At 36.0% G+C, this 24,000-nt stretch overlaps 1 protein-coding gene across 4 annotated transcripts in view; it reads left to right on the forward strand.

Moving 5' to 3' along the window:
- TENM3 (teneurin transmembrane protein 3) overlaps positions 1 to 24,000 on the forward strand; it is a 598,785-nt gene that overhangs the window by 494,173 nt on the left and 80,612 nt on the right. For all 4 annotated transcript variants that reach the window (XM_058524938.1, XM_058524939.1, XM_058524940.1 and 1 more), the window contains one exon: positions 1,370 to 1,555. In XM_058524938.1, coding sequence (XP_058380921.1) covers positions 1,370 to 1,555 — 186 coding nt within the window. The remainder of the gene's footprint in view (positions 1 to 1,369; positions 1,556 to 24,000) is intronic.

The following is a 24,000-nucleotide window of genomic DNA, read 5'->3' on the forward strand; positions in this document are numbered from 1 at the left end:
AAAAAAAAAAATGATTTTAGGTGTTTATTGTTCAGCATTTTTATTTTTGCAAGAAAACCAAAACTCAACAATAGTCTTACAATCTTAGAAAAAAGAGATAGTTAATTTTATTTAACTTTACATGTAAAAAGTAAAAAATAAAATACCTTGCAATGTTCTCTCTCTGTCTTTCTCTTTCAATTGGATCTAGTTAAATAAAGCTTTTAAGAGAGGTTTTTTAGGAAAAAAAATTACTCAGACACCTGAATTCTTTGTAAAGACCTAACCTATGGTTACAGTGTTTGAAGAACTTTGGTCACTTGTGCTCCTTTCAGTAATTCTAGTAGTTGAAAAACCTTATTTTTCAAATGACAGAATCAATAGTTATACATAATGTTAAACTGGTTTCCTACTATTGTTTTACTAAGCAACTTGTATCAGTCAACAGTACGAATTTACTGAATAGGAAAAATGACAGTTCTTTTATTTCACCAGCGTGTCTGTGTGTCAGAAGCAAACTAATGTGCAGACTATAATAGATTCTTTTCTGTGTGTGTATGAGGAAGATCAGCCCTGTGCTAACATCTGCCAATCCTCCTCTTTTTTTGCTGAGGAAGACTGGCCCTGGGCTAACATCCGTGCCCATCTTCCTCCACTTTATATGGGACGCCGCCACAGCATGGCTTGCCAAGCGGTGCGTTGGTGCACACCCAGGATCCGAACTGGCGAACCCCGGGCTGCTGCAGTGGAGCACACGCACTTAACTGCTCGTGCCACTGGGCCGGCCCCTATGTTAGATTCTTTTTAATGAAAGTTTCTGAATATTTTAAAAATTTAACCTGTGGGATTAGAAATAACTCCTTTTCAATTCTTCCCATGGGGGTGAAACCCAACTCCTGTTAGATACCTGCGATGCTTAGACACTGAAATATTTCATTAATTTTATATTAATTTGATGTGTGTGTATGTGTGCATGTATTCTTGGCTACCAGAAGATGCTCTCAGATATATATATGTGTGTGCGTATATATTTTCCTCTTGTTATGAGTCATGTGTTTTGTTTTGTTAGTAGCCCCTGTGTGTGTGTGTGTGTATGTGTGTGTGTATGTGTGTATAATATAGGAAACTATAACAAAATTGTCATGTGTATCTCATGTACAATTACGGCAGCGTATAAAATTAAATGATGAATAAAAAAAACTTCTGTCATTTATAACTCTTAGTAGTCGATGCTGAAATTTACTTAGTATATAAATATTTTTTATTGATTTTCAGTGATTTTGTTTTCCACCTTAACAAACTTGAGTTTAAGCTGTAGCACTGCTCAGTAATTCCCGTTCTCACTCCCCGCTGCCCTTGTCTCCTGCTCTGCCTCTTTTTTCCAATGTAGAAATATGTTCCGTGGACTGTGGCTCACATGGTGTTTGCATGGGGGGCACTTGTCGCTGTGAAGAAGGCTGGACGGGCCCAGCATGTAATCAACGAGCCTGCCACCCCCGCTGTGCTGAACACGGGACCTGCAAGGACGGCAAGTGTGAATGTAGCCAGGGATGGAACGGAGAGCACTGCACCATCGGTAGGCCCGCTGCCCTTCTGTATCTATCCTCCACACACAGTTAATGAGCTCACGTTGCTGGCTGTCCTTCAACTTGGAAAAGCTGATTTCTTCTAACTAGTTTTTACTCATCTTTCTTAAAAAGGAATTACTTTTTAAATACGGTTATCATTTTACAATGACAATTCAGTTCTTTTTAGAACTGTCACAGGATGAAGTTATGAGAATTTTTTATTCCTTGTTTGTTGATGGCCACAGAAATTGACTCACATCAAGATGATTTCATTCCTTCCTTATAAATAAGCTTTCATAGGATTTTAGTTTTTAGTGTTCCATTGCCATTGCATAACAGCAACATTTTTTACTTTAGAAAAAGAGTCCAAATATGTGGCCTTTTTGGCTTCTGTAGTTTGCAGAATCACACATCTTAGAACTTGTCGATATATTTGAGTCTCTAAAAAAGAGTTTTGACTTTTTATGACTTTCTTGTGTAGTGCCACAAGAAATACAGTAGAGTAAAATACACAAGTCTAGCTGTTCTTAAATTTATATGCTTTACACTTCTTAAAACATGATGATGTTCGTGAACATCTGTAGGTTAAATAAAACAATCAACTAGGTGTTTAATATTGAAATGTTAGTACATAAATGGTATTTAGCATGGGTACAAAAGTATCCAGAACATATATAATACCATATTTTCAAGATATTCGGTGCCTGTGCTTTTAGTATTTGAGTCATTGAAATTAAAAGGTTTAATTAAAGAAAATACAACAAAATAAGTAATAAATTTCTACCTCACTTCAGTGAAAGTTTACAGTATTAATTATAAATGGCACAGTCCTACAAAAATTTCATAATTTGAGGTATGGTGTTTCTCCACATTGTTTTACGTCCATGGAGTAAAATTTGACAAAAGCTGTTGGGGGCACTCTTGATACCTTAAAAGATTTCTTCTTCCAATGCATCTGTAAGTATTATGTACTTTACTTTTTTATTTACAGGAATTGGTTAGCCAGGAATTTTTTTATGGGAAAATTGAAGCCACATACATCTTATAAATTGTCACAATTGTATCTTTACAAAACTTTAAGGAAGGTTCTTTCTAATCTTATTGACATCTGTTTCAAGGGTCCAGCTACCACGCCTACATGGGGTGATCCACTTGAAGGGCTCACAGGACTCAGGGTGGTTGTGCTCATGGCTGTTGTAGTTATCAGGAAGGGAAAAGAAAGACCCATTACGGGGTATCTGGAGAAATCCAAGCACAGGCTTCCTATGTTCTTCTCTCCCACCAGGGAGGTCACGTAGAGCAGGCTGCTTTCTCTAGCGGTGGAATACATCAACATGGGTGCATCATTTCTGCCCAGGGAGGCCCGTTTGAGACTCAGGGTTAAAGGTGTTTATTGGGGCTGCTCAAAGAGGTATCCTTCATCAGTCACAACCACCAAAATTCCAGACTTTCTGAAGTGCTCTAGGGTGGGCAAAATAACCTTATCAGTGTAGGGAACATCCAACTTTCCAGATGCCAGCCAAGCGCCAGCCATGCCAACTTCTAAAGATCAGGCCTGTTATGTTAACTCTTCCTGCAAAACATCCTTGGGGTCTCACTTGTTGAATGTGAGCTTACTGCCTACAACTGGGGAAACGTATAGTTCTTACTGAGGTCAACTGCAAATACATGTATTCACGCACTTGCAGAGTGCTCATCCCCAGATTCTGATATGGCTTTCCCCTCCTCTACTGTTTAAGAGAGGCTTCATAGGGCCATGGCTGCCTGTGGTTCACGTGAACTATGTTAAGGCAAAAAAAAAGTTGACAACCACAGTTTATGTATCTTTCTGTGGACATACAGAGGTCAATGCAATACCCCTGTGACCAAACAGCTCCATACCCAAAGCCCAGAATGCCTGTATTCCAGCAGCAGGGCAGGAAGGATATGCCTCTAATCATATTCTGTTGTATTTTGTGACCCCACTACCCCATACTCCGTCAGAAGTAAATTGATTCTTGCTGGGAGGAAAATGTTACATATTTGACTCTATGTATCCTATAAGAAGTACAACAAACATATGAATATATAGCTTGGAAAACCAGAAAGTGTACTATAAGCTTATCCATAGGCAGATTTAACTTGCCAACCAACAGTTACTAAACAAACCATTCTATTGTTGTCCTCACTGACGTTGGCAATGTTACATGGTTGATTGCCCACCGATAAGCTGTACTGGAACAACTCTTCAGTTGTCTGGGAACAAACAGGATTTTTGTTAGCAGCGGGTCTTTTTATTAAAATTTAACATATCTCGCTGTGGTTGTTAACAATTCCATTTTTTATCATTTCATTTTTTTGTTGTTGTTTTTATACTCCATATGAATAGCACTGTGGACATAAAGGACCTGCTTCATTTAAAAATAAATCTTCAAAGTGAACCTTTTAAAAGATGTAGAGAACCTTTAAATCATTGTTTTGCTCTTTGATACTATTAGAACTAGTTATTCCAAATTTTGGCATCCGAAGATCCCATTGCTTTTCCCCTGTCTACTTACTGCCTGTGTGTATGTCCACAATGATGCCTAGGGGGCCAATTTAAAAAGGCCTTTGTGAGCCACTGATTAAACAACCCGGGAAACTACTGTACGTTTTCTCATTTGGGATAGTTACTGTTCTGTGCATTTCCTCTCAATTTCAACACATGCATTTGGCTGAAAGAAGCTGCCACTTTATGAAAGAATACTCATAAATCAGCAAGATTTTTTTTGTTTCTCCATATTATGTGCCATCTCGTTGAATACAAACCGGGAGGTTAATTGAAAGAGAGATGGAGGAGAAATTAAACAGTTAGAAGCAAACCAAAGTTCCCAATAGAAAGCAAAGAATGTTCTTCATTCGTCATCTTACTGTCTTCATAAACTGTTCACGCTTTCATAAAACCATACGCATTTTGATTGTAAAATAGCTTATGAATTTAGAGTATTCAGTGAATGCCCTATCTATCTGAAAGAATTCCATCCTGATATTTTTATTAGTGTTCACATTTTTCTCTTGTTATGAATCATGTCTTCAGCAAATTTAGGCATATTCATTGCAGGTTCATTGTCCCCAAGTCCTTCTCTCCTTCCTTGGGTTAGACTTTGACTAGTGTATGCAGATGGAAAATGAAACAAAGAGAAACCTACTTTTAGCAATATTATGATTACAATAAATATTTCTCCCTTCCTCCACCAAAAAGCGTTTATGATTATTGAACCCTTTTATAAATAAAGAGAAGTTACATGATTGAACCACATCAAGTAAGCACCAGCAATTATTACTAACATAGTTTAATAGTAATAGCACTGGTCTAGGTGCTCAACTACCATAATATCCTTTGTATGTGACCATTCCGTAAAAGGGTCCCATGATTATCATGCTCATGTTCCTACCTTTGTTTTTCATGAGATAGGAGAGATGTAAGAGTATTTAGAGGATGCAGAAGCAAGTTAAAAATATATTGAATATAATTGTTTTATAAATGATAGTTGGCGTAATTAGACTATTGTATGGCCATCTCTATATAAAAAAGCTTGAACAGTTCTGTATTGTGAGAGTTGAGGTGAATCAAAGTTAAATCTGTGATCTGGGAGATACTTGTCTTTGCCTAATTCAATAAATTCACTATTAATGTATTTAACTGGAAGCAGAGTCTATAACCATGTAAAGGCAACTCAGTTGGTTTGGCTCTCTCTTTTCTTCTTGCCTAGGAAAAGGGGGAAACTGCTCTCTGATTGGCCTGTGCCTGGAGTTCATTGGCCATAGAAGCAATGCAGATGCCATGTCAGCCTCTGCTGAACAGATGTTTGTGGTCAGAATCAGTAACTTTTAAGTGCGATACTAAGTATCCTGGGCAATGGTAAATCCTAAGTACCAAATTTTGAGTATTCCTAAAATTTGTGTAGCTTCCGTAAGAACCATTCTTTTCAGCATTTGCTTAAACAATTTGCCCCTAAAGCCATCCATTTGTCTCTGAGAGCACTGGATGCTATAGATGAGATTTTGACCCAAAGGAGAGGTGGGGGAGAAGACGAATAACACATTTGATTATATTTTCCATGGAGGGTTGTTCTGAAGGTAAAGAAGACCCACATCTCTGTCTGTAGATGGGGGAAGTGTCTTCTGGATGCTGATTGCCATTTCCCATTTCTCCACAGACAGAAATGCAGAAAATGGGCTTAAACTGTTTAAATGTTGGTTAGACATAATGAAGAACCTCAAGTTGGAAAACATACTTAAATCTTGGAACAAGTTCCCAAAGAAATTTTTGAATCCTCAGTCCAATAAGCTTTAGCAATACCACAATTACTTAGATGTGAAACAATGGAGTTTTTGTTTGTTCTTTTTGTTAGTTTGAGGAGTGTTTTAGGAAGGGAGTGTTTTTTAACTTCTTTCCATCCATTATCCCAAGAGAGTAAGTTTCTTGACTAGTGTCCCTATGTGAAGGACACTTTGGGGTCTTTTGCAATTCTAGAATTTCTTAACTATTGATAATTTCTGCTCTATTTGGAAAATTACTGGATTTAAGCATGAAGTTCCCTTTTTATTCTCAATTTCATTTAACTTTTACTTTTAATTTTTCCTGTGGCATTAAAAAGTAAAAATCATCTTCACTTTTTCAGATCACTTGAGGTCCGTTTGTAAGATACTGCACTTTGCAGGCTTCCAGTACTTTTCATTTGTTAATTAATTCATTTCTTTGTCCATTAGGCAATTACTGAACATCTCATCTATGATATTTGAATACTTCTTCTTATGAAAGTCACTGTAACAATGAAAAGAAGCATGGGCTTTGAAATTAAAAAAGCTGTTTTCAAATCAGTTCTGTGATTTATTCACTGTAACTTGTATCTTAACCATTCTTAGCCTCAGTTGTTTTTTTTTCCCCAAACGTAAAATGGCTATAATAATACCTATCATTATTTTATGAGATTTTATGAGATTTTAGAGCAGAACACTCTAATGCTTAAGAGCTTTTGGAATTTGAATCCTTGCTGCATGATTTACATAGTGAGTGACCTTGGGCAAGTCATTTAACCTCTCTGAGTATGTTTCTTCATATATGAATATTATGTACCTCATAGAGTTGTTAGAAACAAATTAAATACAAGAATGTAAATCACTTATTATAGTGCCTAGCCTATATTATTAAATAAATTAGAGACAAACAACCCAAACAATGCTTTGGGTGGGTTTAAAAAAAATGTTAAAAAAAGTAAAACAAAACTGCTATCCAACGAATTTGCTTTAAAGAGTTAATGAAATTTCCATTTCATTGTTATAAAATGTAACCTAGTCTCAAGATGGATACAGCTTAACAAGAAGTTAGTATGTTTGGGTTGGGGATTAGAGAGGTGTTGCTTTTAAAAATCATGATGATGAAAGAAAGATGAAGTCTATTGTGGTATTTTTCTTCTTGTAATGTCTCAAACACCAAGTTGTTTATTGAACTACATTGATTTTCATGTACTTTCAGGCAATTCAAATGGAAATTTGGCCTAGGGGAAATCCTAATTCCTGTAAACTACAAAAGACCAGCTATTTGTTTTTACTCTAATTCTTTAGTACATTGGGAAACAAGATCATTAATGATCACAAAGACATGCTTTATTTGTTCAGACAGAACGTAGACATACAGTACTCAGCATACCTCCATTAAATACCATGGTTGCTCTGGGCTTTGGGATACTGGAGATTAGAAATTGGAAATGAAATACACATAGCTAGGGAGGTATTTTCTAAACAATATAGGGGGAAAGAGAGAGAGAGAGCTCAGAACTATACCAGTGTGGACAAGGCAATGTGTTCTAATTCTTATCTCAAGATAATGGTGAAAGAATAGTATTTTAGTTGTTAAATAAAACAACAGGTGACAATTTTGGGGGAAAAAAAAATGACCACTCTGAAAAATATTACACTTAGATTCCAAAAATCAATATTCTTTATAACTTTTGTAATGTTCCCAAATTGGGAATCATATTCATAATAATACAGAATATAGAAATTCTGAAACTATCTTTTTACATTTTTCTTCAAACTCTATAATGCCCCCTTAACAAGTGGATAATAGGGTACTACATTACACATTATAACTGTAAATGATTGCTCTGGGAGATATTTGGTTTCAAATCTGTCAGTGTGATGTGGTAGTTAAGAAATGGGTCTCTGATGCCACCTGCCTGGGTCCCTAACCAGGCCAGCAACATATTTACTGTGAAGCTGGTGAAACTTAACCATCAGAGCCCCTCACTTGCACAGACCCCTTTTAAGATCTTGCAAGGGGACCATGAATTTATATGGTCATGTGTTAATATGAAACTTGCACATCAGTTAAGACTTTTGTCTCTCTTCACTCTGACCTCCTTTCCACCACACTTTTCCTTGTGTAGGATGACATTGGAGTGACTGTGGGCACTCTGAGGATTCAGCTCAGTAGAATTTGAGCTGGGGGTATGTTTAGTTTATATTTAATTGGATATATTTATGAGGTGTGAAATCATTGCTGTCTGTGGGGGTTATTGCTAGCCATCCAGGAGTATTCCTAGCATCCAGTGACTCACCTAGTAACATGCAAGTACAGGGTCAGAGATTTTATGAAGATTTGAATTTGTCCTAGGAGCCCTGCACCACCAGTAAGTAGGGAGTAGAGGAGGAATAAGGTTTGAAATGTATGGAAACAGAAGTTAGTCTGTGGAGAAGTCTTCTTGTCATCAGATACATTGTAAAATACCAATCAAAACACAAGTTTTCTCCTGTCAGAAATATACTTGATAATGGAACTTATGCAATTATAAACTTGCTGTAATTTTCTCTTTTTGGTGAATATTTCTTTTTTGAGGAATTCATCAGAATTCCTGTATTTTTAGGGCACAAACCTGTAACAGTTCTGCAAGCAGTTCATCAGTGTGTGAAGTCTCATGTGTTTGCATCCTGGTGTTATCTCTGAATGATATGAACATAACCAGAAGAAGATTTGTTGCTTATATGACATGAAATACTGATATTGACAAAGATAACATGAGGACCTCACAACAAGGTGGTTAATGAATGTCATCATTTCAAAAATTATTTAAGATTAGTTTATTACACAATAAAGTCTTCCCAAATTTGACAGGAATTTCAAAAATTTACATGACATTACTAATAACAAATTTTGAAGCCAAATGAAACTTTTCTAAACTATCAATAATGAAACCATATTAAGCAATCACATTGAATAAAGACCGAATTATCTTTCTATTCTCTCTATAGAAAATATTACAAAATCTTTGTCTTCTAAAGAAGCAAAGAATATATATAGCCCAAAAAATATAGAAAAAAATGTTTATTAAAGACATGTCAGGCACTTAAAAAGTATCATGTGGTTTTTCTGATATTCTTGGTATTTATCAGCTTGAAAGTTATAATTTATTGTGATTTCTTTTCTCATTCTAAATAATTACTCATTTTTGTACCTAATTTCATATTCATAACTTGGTATTCTCTATCTTAAAGAGGGCTCCCCAAGTTGTATAATTTCAAACCCCACAAAACCTGGACCTGCCTCTGTTCCCAGCTCTATTGCTTGATAGCTCTGTGATCTTGGGGAAATCACTTAAGCTCTCTGTGGTTCAGTTTCCTCATCTATAGTACCTTCCTCATGGAGTCACCGAGAGTATTAAATGACTTAAAACATGTAGAAGAACACTTAGAAGAGTATCTGGTGCCAAGTAAACACCATATAGATGTTACTTATTGTTACTGCTGTTGTTGCTAGAGTATTTGGAATGAAATTAATAAAAAGTTGACTGTGACTGATTTTTCCCTAAGTCTTGTCTTTAATTAGAGGAATTAGCCAACAGGAAAACAGACTGGTTACAAGAGCTACTATTCCCCTCCGCTTCCTGACACACTAGCAGCGTGGACATAGATGCCTCGTGATTTGTGATACACAGTGAAGGGTGGGTCATCAGGGGTCACTAGGCAAGCAGTTGAGCGGGAGCAAAGTCTCCTAAACTGACTTGGTTGGCAGTGAAAATCCAGACAGGCTAAAACACCTCCCATGAAGTGTGCAAAAAAGAGACCTTCTTAGGATCCTTCCTGCTCTGCAGTGCCAGGGACTCAAGTAATTTGATGTGACAGAGAGGATAGCGATTCCTGAGAGAACAGCTGAAAGCCCCCTTCAGAGCTCATTGAGTATCATGCATGTTCTGAAAACCAGGCTGATTTTTAGATGTCTATTTCTTCCTTTGAAATTCCATTAGTATCCATTTGGGGCCTCTCAAAATTATTTTTTTCATTTTGGTCTGATTTATTCAGTTCACAGTTTTATATACAGTACTTTATCCCTTGTAATCCCCTCAGAATTGGTATTTTTTTTTAATGAGGTCACTTAATCTCCTCTTTTTTAAAAATGCAAAGCTAGTTTCTCTGACCTTTCTGAATGACGGAGGCCCTATTTTGTTAGGTTGTCAGTGCTCTCTCTGCTTGGTTTCAATATTTTTTAAACTATCACAGAGATAATGTTTATTTCACTAGTCATTTAACAATGTTCCCTTTTGTTTCATTTCTGTGAAGAAGTGCTTGGATAATGGGGGCATCTTGTTTACGGTGATGGTAACTAGCTAGCTATTTTGAGGTTTTAATTAGTCTATCCTTCAAGTGGTTTTCTCTTCACTATATAAACTGTTTTGTATTAGTTTGTTTTTCTTTCCATAAACCAATTTCAGCATAAAAGGACACGAATTTCAGCATAAAAGGACCGTTTAGTTGCAGCCAGCATTGCAAGCAATAATGGCAGGTCACACTTGAAGCTAAATTATTAGTCTTTCACTCAGTGTTCAGTATCTTGTTGGGTGAGAGAGTAATCAGCCAACAAAAACCAATTTAGTGGTCTAAATTTGAAACTTTAGTAAATTTGACTGTGTTTCTGTCATATTTTAGTCTTAAATCCTACCTGTCAAGGTTTTTGAATCACTCTTTACTAACTTGGACAATCCGTATCCCATAAAGATTCAGCGTTGTTACTTATTTGGACTCTTCTACTCCCTTTGTGGGAAGTGCTTGCAACTCTAACTTTGTAGCATCCCATTCTTCCTTATCTTGTTAACCTGTCTGCACAACTCAAGTCATGTATAAAGAGCCCCATTAGAACTATGTCCTCCAATCAGACAAATCCTCAAGAAAATTGGGATTTGAATCTTCACATAACTCTTGCACCTGATTGGCTGTGTGACCTTCAGTAAAATCTTAGCCCCAAGGGCCATCTTGATAAACATTCACTTATCATGTGGATGATTTATTTCCCTAGGCCTCAGTTTCTCTAGCCCTAAGAATGGGAGTCACTGTAGCGTAAACACTGTTGACATCAGGTATCTGAGTCCCCTTTTGCTCTGTTCTGTTCTTCCTGCGGGAATTTATCCTCACTCAGAACAGAGGCAGCCTCCTGAATGTGAATGAGAGTTTGAAATCACGTGGTAGCAGTGGTCCTGCGGTAAATTTCAGTGAGGGTGATATTGTTTGTGAAAGGTTCAGTGTGTTTTCTGCTTTAGAAAAGGGGCATTTTTTTAGAACTTCTAAACTCAATTCTGAATGCAGGTGATTGTTCTGTGGTCAGTATATCCAGATTTAACACAAATCTTTCAATTTAGGTGATTTACACACTGCTTATTAGGATGAGAATTTTAAGTTCTTTAGAAGAAATATGCTTCACATACTGTAGGATCATAGAATAATGAATTCTATACTGTAGTGGTTATTTGTGCACAGATTTTCTCTTCAATCTACCTCCTGTGGTATAACTTAGATCCCAATAGCTACTATAAATTAAGCTTATTCCTACTCAGCTTACTGTTAAGGCCCACGGGGCTCAGAGGCAGCCATGTTCAGAAAAAAATGGAGGGGTAAATCCGCTGTCATTTTTCTCATATGAGAACCATATTAAAAAAAATACTGATTGTATTGTTTCATGATCACTTAGGTGACATTGAAATATGCCTGATTTCTTTAGGCTTGATAAACCTGATCCCTTCCTTTCTTACTGTCTTGTGTTTATTTTCCACCATGAACTTAGTGGTTTTCTAGCTAGTTTTTTTTAAGTCTCTCAAAATAATTTACTGTGTAGGTGTTCTATGTCTTAGGGAAAAAAATTATAAATTGTATTTATTATCCCAAGGAAATTTTTGAATCTGTTAATTTGAATTAAAATGTTATATGCCATGACAGATTTTTTAAATGAGTATACCCATGCCTAGGATTTCCTTTTTGCTTCCTTAAACCTCATTTCTCATCTTAAGTCAGTTTAAATTGTTTTTTAACAGTTTATGGAGACACATCATATCTGAATAAAAGCCAGTTCAGTTTCATGTCAAATTTGTATTTTATTGTTTTATTAAAAGCCTGCCGTTGTGTTCCTTTAATAATATACTAGAGTATCTTTTTCAGTTTGGAACACCTAATTGATTTGCATCTTTTAAAACCATGAGACCTTAAAAAAAAAAAAAAACAAACCATGAAACCTTAATTTCCACCAAGATCTAGTATATAGGAGATTTTAAAGCTCAATTGACTGGATATACAATTTAACCGGAAATAAAGATGAAAAATGCTCCTTTCAATTCTTGCCAAGTTCATCAGAAGCCTTTTATTGAGAATTTTAGATCCAAGGCATTTGGGAGTGAAACCAGGTGCAAAATAATATGTTGTGAGCTGTTTTACAATATTAGCGAGGAAGAGAAAGATTATAACTAGTGCCAGATTATAAATATGTCACATTCTTCCTAAAACTCGAGCCAGGTAACTGTAGAATGCCAGCCAGCTAGTGAAGTGTTAATATGGATTTTAAGTAATTTTCATTATATGCCGAGATCCTTATTGCTCTAATGGAGTAAATTAAAAGGCAGAACTTTGCATTCACTTTAACGTAAGGGTGGAAGAATTAAGCCCAGAATTTTAAGGAATATGATTATTCCTTTCCACAATTGTATCCACATTAGTATCCTTTCAGTGGCAGAATTGATTTCTGTCACTGCTTGAAAATGACAAGTTGGAAATAGCCTCTTTTCATCTTAAAACAGTTCAATTTCCACCTACCTGTTTTTAAAATACAAGTTTGGTTATGATGTTAGTCCATACAAAGCCAGGGCTTTTCTCTCTTGTCATATTTAACATATTATATTCACAGATTATGATGTAATGAGAGCCAATTTTTTTCTGTTGCTCTTCTTCGTGATAGGTTCATTGACTCTCTCCCTTTTGAGTGCCTCTTTAGTGAAGCTGGAAAACAGCTGTCTGAAATGTGGCTATTATTTCTGGGGTTTAACAGACATGTGCCTTGGATAAATTAAGGAGCAGTCAAAAGAGGTCCATAAATATGAATACTTTGCCAGCTGCTTTTCCATTAAACTCTGTTGGTTGGATGAAATTAGTAAATAATTATGTTGGTGGGGAATCTACTATATCCAAATGTAATATAATGTCTCCCTTTAACCACAGAGTTTAATTTTTTCCTATACACCAAATTAGTTCTTAGGGTAATCTACATTGCAAATTGGCCGATTTGCATTAAAACTATGCCTACTTGTTCTGATTTGTCAACACCTCTTTTTTTCCAAAAGTCTTTAACATTAAGCATGGATGGGTAAGACCATCTGCTTATGGAGCCTGCCTGCAGCTCCATCGCTTAACACATGAGACAGGTTACAGCTGTTTAATTGTTATGGTGCTGAATGATTATCATTCTATCCAAAATTAATATTTATATATGTATGCATAGAAAGCATGTGGTTAAACATAAGTGATCTAATTGTGAATTCATGGCACTAGGTATTCATTAATTAGTCCCCACATGAACAATGAGGTGTAAAATAATGCTTTTCACAACTCTCCAACTCTTGGCTTTTAAGATGGGTCCCCAGTTGACTATTATGCATGTGAGTAATCCAGTCCAAATACATTGGTGTATGCAAGAAAAAAAATCACCATATAGCTGCCATAAAAAGCAAAGAGAAGACTATCTGTGTTGTTATTGCCCGTACCCTATCTCTTTCCTGTCCCCAAAAGCATTATCCTCTGAACTGTCACCATCATAGGTACAAGCCACCTACTAAAAGCCTAGATGTGCAGTTACTGTTGCATGTACCAGCATGTCACCCACAGCGACTACTACAAGCTATTGGGAAAGCTTTTCTCAGCAAAAGACAGGTTTCCTCCTGTATCTAGGAATAGTGACAATGCAAACTTACATCATTCTGCACAAAAGTTAGCAATATATATACTGTCACATCTGCTCAGTACATTACAGAATGAAAATTTTTCAGCAAAATTGCAATATAAGGATAGGGATATGCATATAAAATAGGATATTTAAATGTCTTAGTTTCCAAGTACTTACTGTAAAAGTGATTTGTATTTCTGAATTTATGAGCAGATTATGCAGATATTTATAGGGAAATTTAAACTCCAAAGAAAATATTAATTTACCTTGCTCAAATAAAATTACTAATGAGGGAACACAAAATATATAAAGACAAGTTGTGATGTGTTCTTTATTCCAAAAAGCTGAATCACATTTTGATGGGAATTGTGCATCTACAGCAGCAGAAGGTTTATGTGAGACAAAGAATAAGAAAGCTTCATGAGACAAAAGTGGAGTGTCCACAGTCTGGGAATTAGCCAGTTCATATAAAGGATGTTCCCATTAAAGGGAGTATATCTTGAGGAGGTAGAGTATGAGGGGTTTTATCCTGACGTTACTGGGGCAGAGCGGACCTCATAGCTTATGAAATCAAGTCATTGGCAGTCCCAAGATGCTTTGCTTAAAGTCAAATTTCTTTTTCTTCATAGTCTCTTAAAGATACTAGTTACTTCATGAGTTTGTCCTTTTTAAACTATCTTTATTCATAAGATGAATTAATACGTAATATTTATTGTTTACTGTGTGCTAAGGCACAACGCAAAGATCTCTGCATACATGATCTTGCTTAATCCTCACAACAACCTTCTGTTTCCATACATTTCAAACCTTATTCCTCCTCTACTCCCTACTTACTGGTGGCTGCAAGCTAGTAAGTAACAGGACCGGAACCTAAAGCCACATGAGCCATACCCAAGCCCATACTCTTAAGCGCTATAATATGCTGCCCCCTAAATTACTTTTTAATTATTTCTGTGTGTATGTGGATAGTGGAATAGGTGAAAATTAAATTTTTTTTTTTCTGTGATAAAGATAAATTAGTATCTATGTCCTTGTCACAAAAGATTGAATTGTCGTAGAAACAGATGCGCTTGATATCAGTGATGTATCAATAATAAAAGGTCACTTTTTTTTATGCAGGAAAATTTGCATTATAGCTGATAACAGGATCCATAGTTTGCCAAAATAAAGAATAACAATTGCAACAACAACAAAAAAAGTTCTAGGAAAATCAATTTATACTGTAAAGGATTTAAGAAAGTTGTAAACTATTTATTGAAAACTCTACACACCTTCTTCCAAAATTTAAATTTAAATTTATTTCCAGTTTTTTGTCAGCTGAAATGAGTAGGCTGAATTCTGTGTACAGACACTGACCACTGAAACACACTCCTGGCAAGTGGTAGATGATTCATATAACCAGAATCTGCTCAGGAAAAAAGCCTCAGAAAAGTTTAGTACCAAAAATACAAGTGGTAAACATCTGTGCACACTCTCTCTCGCCCACAAGTGAAGAAAAATTACTCTCGCTGTAAATCATCTTTGAAAAGAGCCATTTATCTGCAATTTTCTCAAAATAAATTACAGTTTATCTTAGGTATGTTAAAAGGATTGTTCAACTTTATTATTTTTCTTGATATCATCAAGAAAACTGAAAAGAGAAAGACCTAGTATCCCTTACATACTTATTGACAAGTCTTAGTCTATGAATTTTTCTTAAATATTAAATTTTATGAATAGACAAAAGTAATGATGGTAGACAAGAAATTATACTCATTGATATTGCCCAAATCTGTAGATCATTTTTATGGTGTCCTGCCATTAGACTTGTTAGTACTACAAGACACCACTTTAATAATTGTTATAACCGAGTCCATTGTATCAAAATGTTAAAGATCTAAATATTCATTTAGTGTAGAAATATTCACATTATAATTTTTATTTATTAATGTTAAGAGCTGTCTCTGGATAGTTTAGTTCCCAAATCAGGGTACTAAAATATACCTGATTTTTTTGTGTGTGTGAGGAGGATCAGCCCTGAGCTAACATCCATGCCAGTCCTCCTTTTAGTTTTTTTTGCTGGGGAAGACTGGCTCTGGGCTAACATCCGTGCCCATCTTCCTCCACTTTATATGGGACGCTGCCACAGCATGGCCTGACAAGCGGTGCATCAGTGCACGCCTGGGATCTGAACCCAGGCCGCCAGCAGCGGAGCACGTGCGCTTAACCACTACGCCACAGGGCCGGCCCCCTGATTTTTTTTTAATCTAGGAAATCCTAAGAAAATGTGGTATTGTTTATGGCATTCAATGAACTCAAACAAGGAGTAAAAATATAAAGGAGATGTGTGTTACTACATGTTTATGTATGTGGTCCAGTAGATGAAATCATGCCATGTGCAATGATCACCACGAAACTCATGTATCGCACGCCAAACAATAATCGTCTCTTTGCATAGGCTGTGCACATGCCAACGTCAGGGAGCATGCTGTCCGCATTCTGCGTGCTCCACTGTTACTTCCATATGTAGATGTAGTCTACAGTAAGGCATGAAATTCTAAACTGAAGGCAAACACCAAATATTCTACCAGTTGTCTGTACAAAACTCTGCAGCTTATAATGGCACTTTTTCAGCAGTGCTGACTTGATAAAATTTCGTTTATCCCAAAACACCTTTTCCATAGACTCTAGATCTTTCTGGGATGACTTAAATCAGGAAAAATATGATTTCACTCTTTTGGAATGTCTTGGTATAAACAGTGTTCCAAACTGAAGTATGGTATTTTGCTTGGGTAGGTGCGTGCAAGAAGCAATGTATTTGTACAGATCCTTTTTTCACCAAATTTCCAATACATAAAAAGAATAAAATATGCAAACTTTCAAAAGCAATTTCTTTGAAGCAGGTTTTCAAGAATGTATTGCCAATTTTAGGGCAGCCAAAACTCGTTCAGGCACACATGCATGCATGTGCATACACACACACACCCCATTTTTCTTTACTGGCACCACCTCACTTACTAGTTGTTAAAATTCAAATTAAGTGACTCTCCTAAATAGGATAAGATATTTTCTATGTTTTATCCTAATCTTAGAATGAGAATTCTATGGTGAGGGAGAACATATTTTAAGAGGCCTGAGTAAATTGCTTTATGGTGTTTAAAATTATGTCACTGTCACAATCCTTTGTGAAAGGATAATCAGTAATAAAACAGTGCAGTGCGAACCAATTAAGGAGCATCAAATCAATGGGTGTGCAGCCTACACGCTGATTTACACAGTTGCTGATTGAAATAAATGGATTTAATATGTACTTATTTGCAGACTGTAGCTTTTCTGTCATCCTACAGGAACTGGTACATGAATAATCCAAGAATGATACCTACTTACAACTTTAATGAGATACTAATGTGAATCATTTTTTAAGTCTGTGTTATAAAATATTGTGAAACACACAGTGCTAAATAAAATTTTGTCCTCAACTCCAAGGACTTTGCAGTAATCGCCACAGTGAAGAATATGTCTGTATTTTATTATGTACTCATCTTGATTGAATTATCCTCTTTTGAAGACAGGCCCCTAAGATTTTATTGTTGTAATTAAACCGAGAAATATTTCCGGCATTCTGGATTCTGTGTTATTTGCCGATGTCTAGGCCATGCTCAGGAGTCAATTCAGTAGCCCAGTGAAAATACTCTACTAATATGCTCCAACCAATTACTTTGTCGACAGCAGAAACCATGTGAATAGCTCATAGCTAGACACATCAGCAACTATGTATACACAGTCAAACTATTTGTATTTTTCCCTCGTGAGCTGCCTAATGTGTATATAACCAACTTGGTTTGCCTTTGTTTCTTCTCTGTGTGTTTTTTTTTTTTTTTAACGGTATGACTTTTTAAATTTTAATTTTAAATGGACTTTATTTATTTATTTATTTATTTATTTGTGAGAAAGATCAGCCCTGAGCTAACATGCGGGGGCCGGCCCTGTCAAACTGATTCTTAAAAACACAGAGAAGAGGGCTGGCCCCGTGGCTTAGCAGTTAAGTGCGCGCGCTCCGCTACTCGCGGCTCGGGGAAAAAGGGAAAAAAAGGAGGAGAATGGGCAATAGATGTTGGCTCAGAGCCGGTCTTCTTCAGCAAAAACAGGAGGATTGGCATGAATGTTAGCTCAGGGCTGATCTTCCTCACACACACAAAAAAAGAATCAGTTTAACAGTAAAAGGAAAGCAAATTTGGAATTAATACTATTCCATATAGACCTCCAAAGATCCCAGTTCCTCCCCAAAGCAGACACATATCTTTTGACCTCTTTGTTAAATGAACAGCCTTCTTTGAGACTACTGTTCAGCAGATATTTCTTGTACAACATTTATACATCAACTGAACTGCTTTTATTGTTTGATTTTTCAAACTCACTTGTTTTTAATTTTCCTGGTTTTATCCCTCAGTTTTAATATCTTGCCAATTGGTTTTCCAAACTCTGGGTTTTTAGAACAGGTTACAGTAGTTCTTATCATAAATCTTCTTTAGTCTACTTAAGGTACTCTCATTTATGAGGTTGTGTCAACAGATTAATATTTCAAGTTCATCTGAATTTTAAGCTTACTTTCTGGTTTCTCCCTTTAACTGTCAATGTTGAATTACAGATTTCCACATTCTTTTCATCTTATTTTTTCATTCAGATAAATTCATTGACCAATCCAAAACCAGATGATGCTTCTAGTCTACCTTACGCAGGTACACAGTTCTCGTTCTTCTGAGGTGTAAATATATAGGTTACTTATTAAGTGTGTGGACTTTGGCCTCAGGCTACCTGGTTGGAATTTTGGCTTTGCCACTTGTTAGCATTTTGACCTTGAGAAAGTTATTTAATTTCCTGTGCCTCAGTTTCTTCGTTTGTGAAAGAGAAATGGGAAATTGTGAAAGAGAAGATAATAAAAGTACCTATTACCCCAGAGGGTGGTGAAAATTAAATCAGCTAATTCATGTGAAATCCTTAGCATCGGTTTCAGCACATAGTACCAGTGAGTAAATGGTGGTTATTATTAACACTACTATAGTTGGGATAGATGGATTGGCCACGAGGAGAGGAACAGGTGGATGAAGGAGAGGGGAAGGATGTTGTCAATGAGGTATTGCTCACATAGTCTTCTTTCTCAAAAGGTAGCCTCTGTATTATTCATAGAATTTCTTCAAAAGCCGCAAACACATATAGGACGTACTAGGACCACCATAGTAAGCTACATTTAATCATTTATTCAGCAGATATTAAGAATCCCTTATGAGCCGGGTGATAGCAATACAGTGATTCGCATGGCGTGGAGTTTACATTTCTAATGGGGAAGATTTACACATAAGTCATATTATTAAAGCCTTGTATTTTCATGAAATTTCTTAACTGAAATGAACTGATCACAGCTAGTTCTTGATTCTTCTCTTCTCCTTTTACATTTACCCTGGTGTTCATACTTCTAGGCTTCATCCGTGAGAAGTATTCAGGGGGAGAAAAGGAAGAATCAGGTAACTAGAGGAAATGCAAGGAGGAGAGCTGCCCATAATTTTGATAGATAAGCCAAGGAGGCAATAATATGTAGGTAGAATTTCCAAAAAGATGCTATTCGTCCCTACTCTACATGTTAGTAATTAAAAATGGTGCAACAAGACTATAAATGAGCAAACTCCCTCCTAAGGGGCCCTAGAATCCAGGTCCATTACTAAGGGGTACAGACAAGAGCAAATCATTTTGGGTCCACTTCCACCCACCTTCCCCAGAACACAAAGGGAGAAATATGGTAAGTAGGGGCCTTGAAAAGAAAAAGAATTCTTTTTAAAAAGGAACACCTAGAGGGGAGGGTGTGAAAGGATCCAGCACTAGTCATTTGCTTTGGTGATACTGAGGTTTATAGGCTAATAGTATAATAAAAATATTTTTGAGCCAGACCTTCCTCCTACGTCTAAAATGTCACTGAGTCTTTGCTCGCCGGTACCAGCAAGTAGACCAGGAACCTGCCATGCAGGGGCTTGAAACCCGAGCAGTTGTTTCATTTTCAGGGATGACTGTGTATCTGAATATATTTGAGAGAGAGACAGTTAAGGCCAAGAATTAGCCCTGGCATTTAAGAGACACTCACCTGCATTCTGCCATTTAAGGCGGATGCACCTGGCACTTTCCCAAGGAAGCCATGTAGAAGACATCTCGAAGATGGTGGTACTACGCTATGGCTTTTGGGGAAGAAGTATCTGCTTAAATGCATGTTAGGTCAGGAATGATTGCACAGTATTTCTGAGAGCCTTTCATCGGTTACTTCTACTGAAAAAAAAAATTTTGTTGTTGTTTCTAAATCTCCAAGAAGAGGCATTATGACATAGTGGTTGAGAGCGAGCTCTGGAGCCAAACAGCCTGTGACCTTGTCCAGATTGTGCCTCTCGCCTCTTCTCAGTTTCTTCATCGTGTTTACCGTATCCACTGTATTTACATCATAGAGTCATGGCGAAGATTAAATGAGAGAATAATATAAAACACTTAGAGCAGTTTCTGACTCCAAGTAAGTCTTTATTATTATCCTCAGGGCACAAGGCTGGGATCAGAGGTACTTCATGTGTGTCCCCTGGGTCATTCTAAACCTGGTCTCAGCCAGGAGAAAGAGACCTGGCCCAGAGCTAGAAATTCAGGAATCGTTAATACATCAGCTGGGTGTTTCTAATCTGCAGGTTCTAGAACCAGAGCTCACGGAAGAGCTGAAATCATAGGGAGCATTTTGTGTTTGTGAACAGGTGTGCGTTTTTTCCGGGGGAGAATCCATAACTCGCACCACTTTTCTCAGGATCTGAGACCTCAAAAAGATTAAGAAGCACTGTCTTACAGGAAATATGGTAATACCTCCTTTGTCCCACGCAGGTCTTAAAAGATCGTTGAAACCCTAGGGAAAGTATTTTATGAATACGACATTTTACTGGAGAATAGTTTTTTAGACGGCTCCATTTTATATGTCGAGCACTCATTTTTATAAGAGTTTTCTTCTATAAAACAAATTGAAAACTTAGTAAATCTAAAAGCAATGACTTGCCTTTAGTATGAGAACACACTGGTTAGTCTCCAGAGGGATTTCTTCGCAACTTAATGTGCCTTTCAGCAATTGTTAGGTGTATTAATTTTTAAATATTCCGTATTATTTTTACGATTATTGTTCCTAATGGCTTCTTACAACATGCCTGCTTTTTCTGATTATTTCCTATAGTAGCTTATATAATGATATTTTCATTGTTGCAATTATTATTTTAATAATTATTTGAACCTCCTATATCGAGGTCTCCTTTTAACTTCTTCATTATTGAGAACCAAGCTTTTGTGGTATGGTCAGAAATTTTACTCTTCGAGGCCAAAATATAGGTGGTGATTTTCCCCCATTTCTCTCTTAGTTTTAAGCTGTCAGCTCACAGTTATTCCCTCTGATATAAAATGCAAATGAGAAATCTTGGTATCTCTTTCTCAGTACAGATATTTTTCTTCTGGTTGGTTACAACTTTTTGCAAAACTTGTATTAAATATTTTTAATATTTAAAGTGTTACATAAATTTTGACCTGCCATATATTTTCTAATTTCAGCTCCACCTTTGATGTTCTCTTGACCCAATGACAAACCTACCTCTATCTGTAATCAGTCCATGGTTTTGCATAATTGATTCTGTTTGCTAAAATAATGGGATTGGCTGGATTAGAAATAACTTATTCCTCCTTTAAAAGTGCTAATCTAGATCAGAATTAATTACATTCCTTATTTTGGTTGTGGACCTGATGTAAAAGCAAAAGGCTTGCTCTCCAACTATGATTGATTTTGTTATTATGTTATTACTTTTTATGAACTAATTTATAAACTAATTTTATAAATTCTTATAAACTAAGAATTCTCTCAGAAACACTACCTATCTGAATCAGAATCTCCAGAATTTCTAATGACACTTCGCTTATGTTCAGATCATCAATTGAGCTATTATGGGCCTCTACTAGATTATATAATGTTTAGACAGAATTATTAAGAAATTATATGAATGACATTATACCATAAGACATTTTTATTTTAGTATTTGAAAATAGGATTGTTTTTATTAAATTGTAATTTCAGGAGTAGTGCCTAATGCTGTTTCTTCTTCACCTTAATTTCCCCTGCAATATATTGTCAATTAGCTATAAACACACTTATTTTTAAATGCAATTCAGAAGGCTCTAGTGGAATCCTGTGGCAAAGTGAAGAATCCTTTTATGTCCACAGTACAGACGTGTCAAAACCACTTATGGTTTTGTTTATGCACATGACAGAACTACGAGACCTGAGTGGCTCGACTGAAAGTTAGAGTTTAAATCATTGTTAAGAGTTCTGCCACCACTTGCGTATGTCAGTAATGAAAAATAATCAACGTAAGCATCTTTGAAAAGCAATTTTAGATCATTAAAGATGTATGAATTTTGACAAAGCAAGAAAATTTCAGGCTTATTAAGAATATATCAGGTCTCCACGTTGAGTGAAGGGAGAGGGGTATTTATGTCTCTATTCAAGAAGAAAGGTGTAGCCTCATTGTGACCTCGTGAAAGATTAAATGGACAGGTACAGTCAAAGACTTCAGTTTTAATCCTGACTATTCCTACAAAGCTGTTGTGAGAAACAGACTATTCCAGTGTGAATCCCAAGAAGAAACAGGATCTTAGAACAGTTCATATTTCCTAATGGACTACATATGGGATACGTCGTTGTCCATCTGATGTATGATCAAGGGTTACTGGGTAATCATTTTCTACAGAACTCACACAAGCTTTTTTCATAATACATTAAATTTGCTCAATTTGCTCGAAGATTCTCAATTTCTTTTTTTTTTTTTGCTTATTTGTTAATCATTCAAGTTTGATTATTTGTAAATATGCAAGTAACTCAAGAGAAAAGGTGAACAAAGCAGGATTTCTGTGGGTTTATCTCTCAGGTTGAAGAAAGACAGCATCAGAAGATACAGAAATGGCTCCTCTGGGGCTGCTCTGTCATCCTTTTGCCCTTCCACTGTGTAACTCTTGTGAAACTACTTTGTTAAAAACAAACTTTAAAAAAATAGAATTATTTTCTCACCCCCCCCAAAAAAGCTTATTTGTAGATCTCATAGTTATAAATTTCCAAAATTCTTTAGTAATGAAGAATTGATTCCATTTGTTCTACTTAGCTATTAAAAGTAAAATCTTAAGAACCTTCAAAGTGGATGCTTTCCAAACAGTCTGTGAAAGGTAGTTAGTTTACCTGGATACTTTCCTCGAAAATGCTGAGTATTTCCTGGAATCATGACTACATTTGCTAAGACGTGAATATATTGCATTTTTAGAAGATATGAAGTGCATCTCTGTCGTGTGATGTGAGTCTTGTGTCAGCTGCAGCAATTCAATTTGCATGTAAATTCTGAAAATTTCCTTGTCCCATGTGACACTTCTGAAATGTCTGTCTGTTCTTTTTTCCTTTTTAATTTCTCAAGCTCACTATTTGGATAAGATAGTTAAAGGTACTGTATCCTTGCTCTTTGTTGACATATCTACATATATATCTATATATAACCGTGTATCAGATCACACTAGGTATGAAAATAGGCTGTTTTTCATGCATATTTTTGTAAATTATCAGTCAGGCTTACGTTACGTGAAATTCCTTGGATTTAAAGCACTGAGACTTACATGTCTGCGTCTCATTTTTATAATTTTGGGTTATCACAGATTTCATTCCTGTGTAAAAGCATTAGTTTTCACTGGAACCAAAAACTGAAGATAATAGTACATTTGCTGTTTTTTGTTTATGGTGTTTTTTTTGTTTTGTTTTTTCTTTTTTGCTTTAAGATCTTCATTGTTGGCAATTCAGCTAATGAACTTTAAATTCTAAATTAAAGTGTCACAAATGTTCACTCTCTTATCACAGAATAAGAAATTGTCAGTCTAAAGATGTTTCTGGTTAACATATGTTGAGAGAAATCTCATTTACCCTTATATGGAAACTTCTTTGGCTTTTTCTGAATGTTTCAAAATATATGTGATATTATAATTTATTTTCTAAAAAAACTACAAAATATTGTGCATTCTATAAAACAGAAATGATAACACTGCTCAGCAGAAAACAGCAGATTCTCATGTCTTCAGTTATTGTTGAAATAGGTGGAAAATATTTTTTTTCAGAAGAGAAAATTCCCTTTCCCTTTCTCCTCAGATTACCTATTTTCTATTCCTTGTTTGTGCTTT

Source organism: Diceros bicornis, chromosome 29 (assembly GCF_020826845.1).
Source record: "Diceros bicornis minor isolate mBicDic1 chromosome 29, mDicBic1.mat.cur, whole genome shotgun sequence".
NCBI classification, from domain to species: Eukaryota; Metazoa; Chordata; class Mammalia; order Perissodactyla; family Rhinocerotidae; genus Diceros; species Diceros bicornis.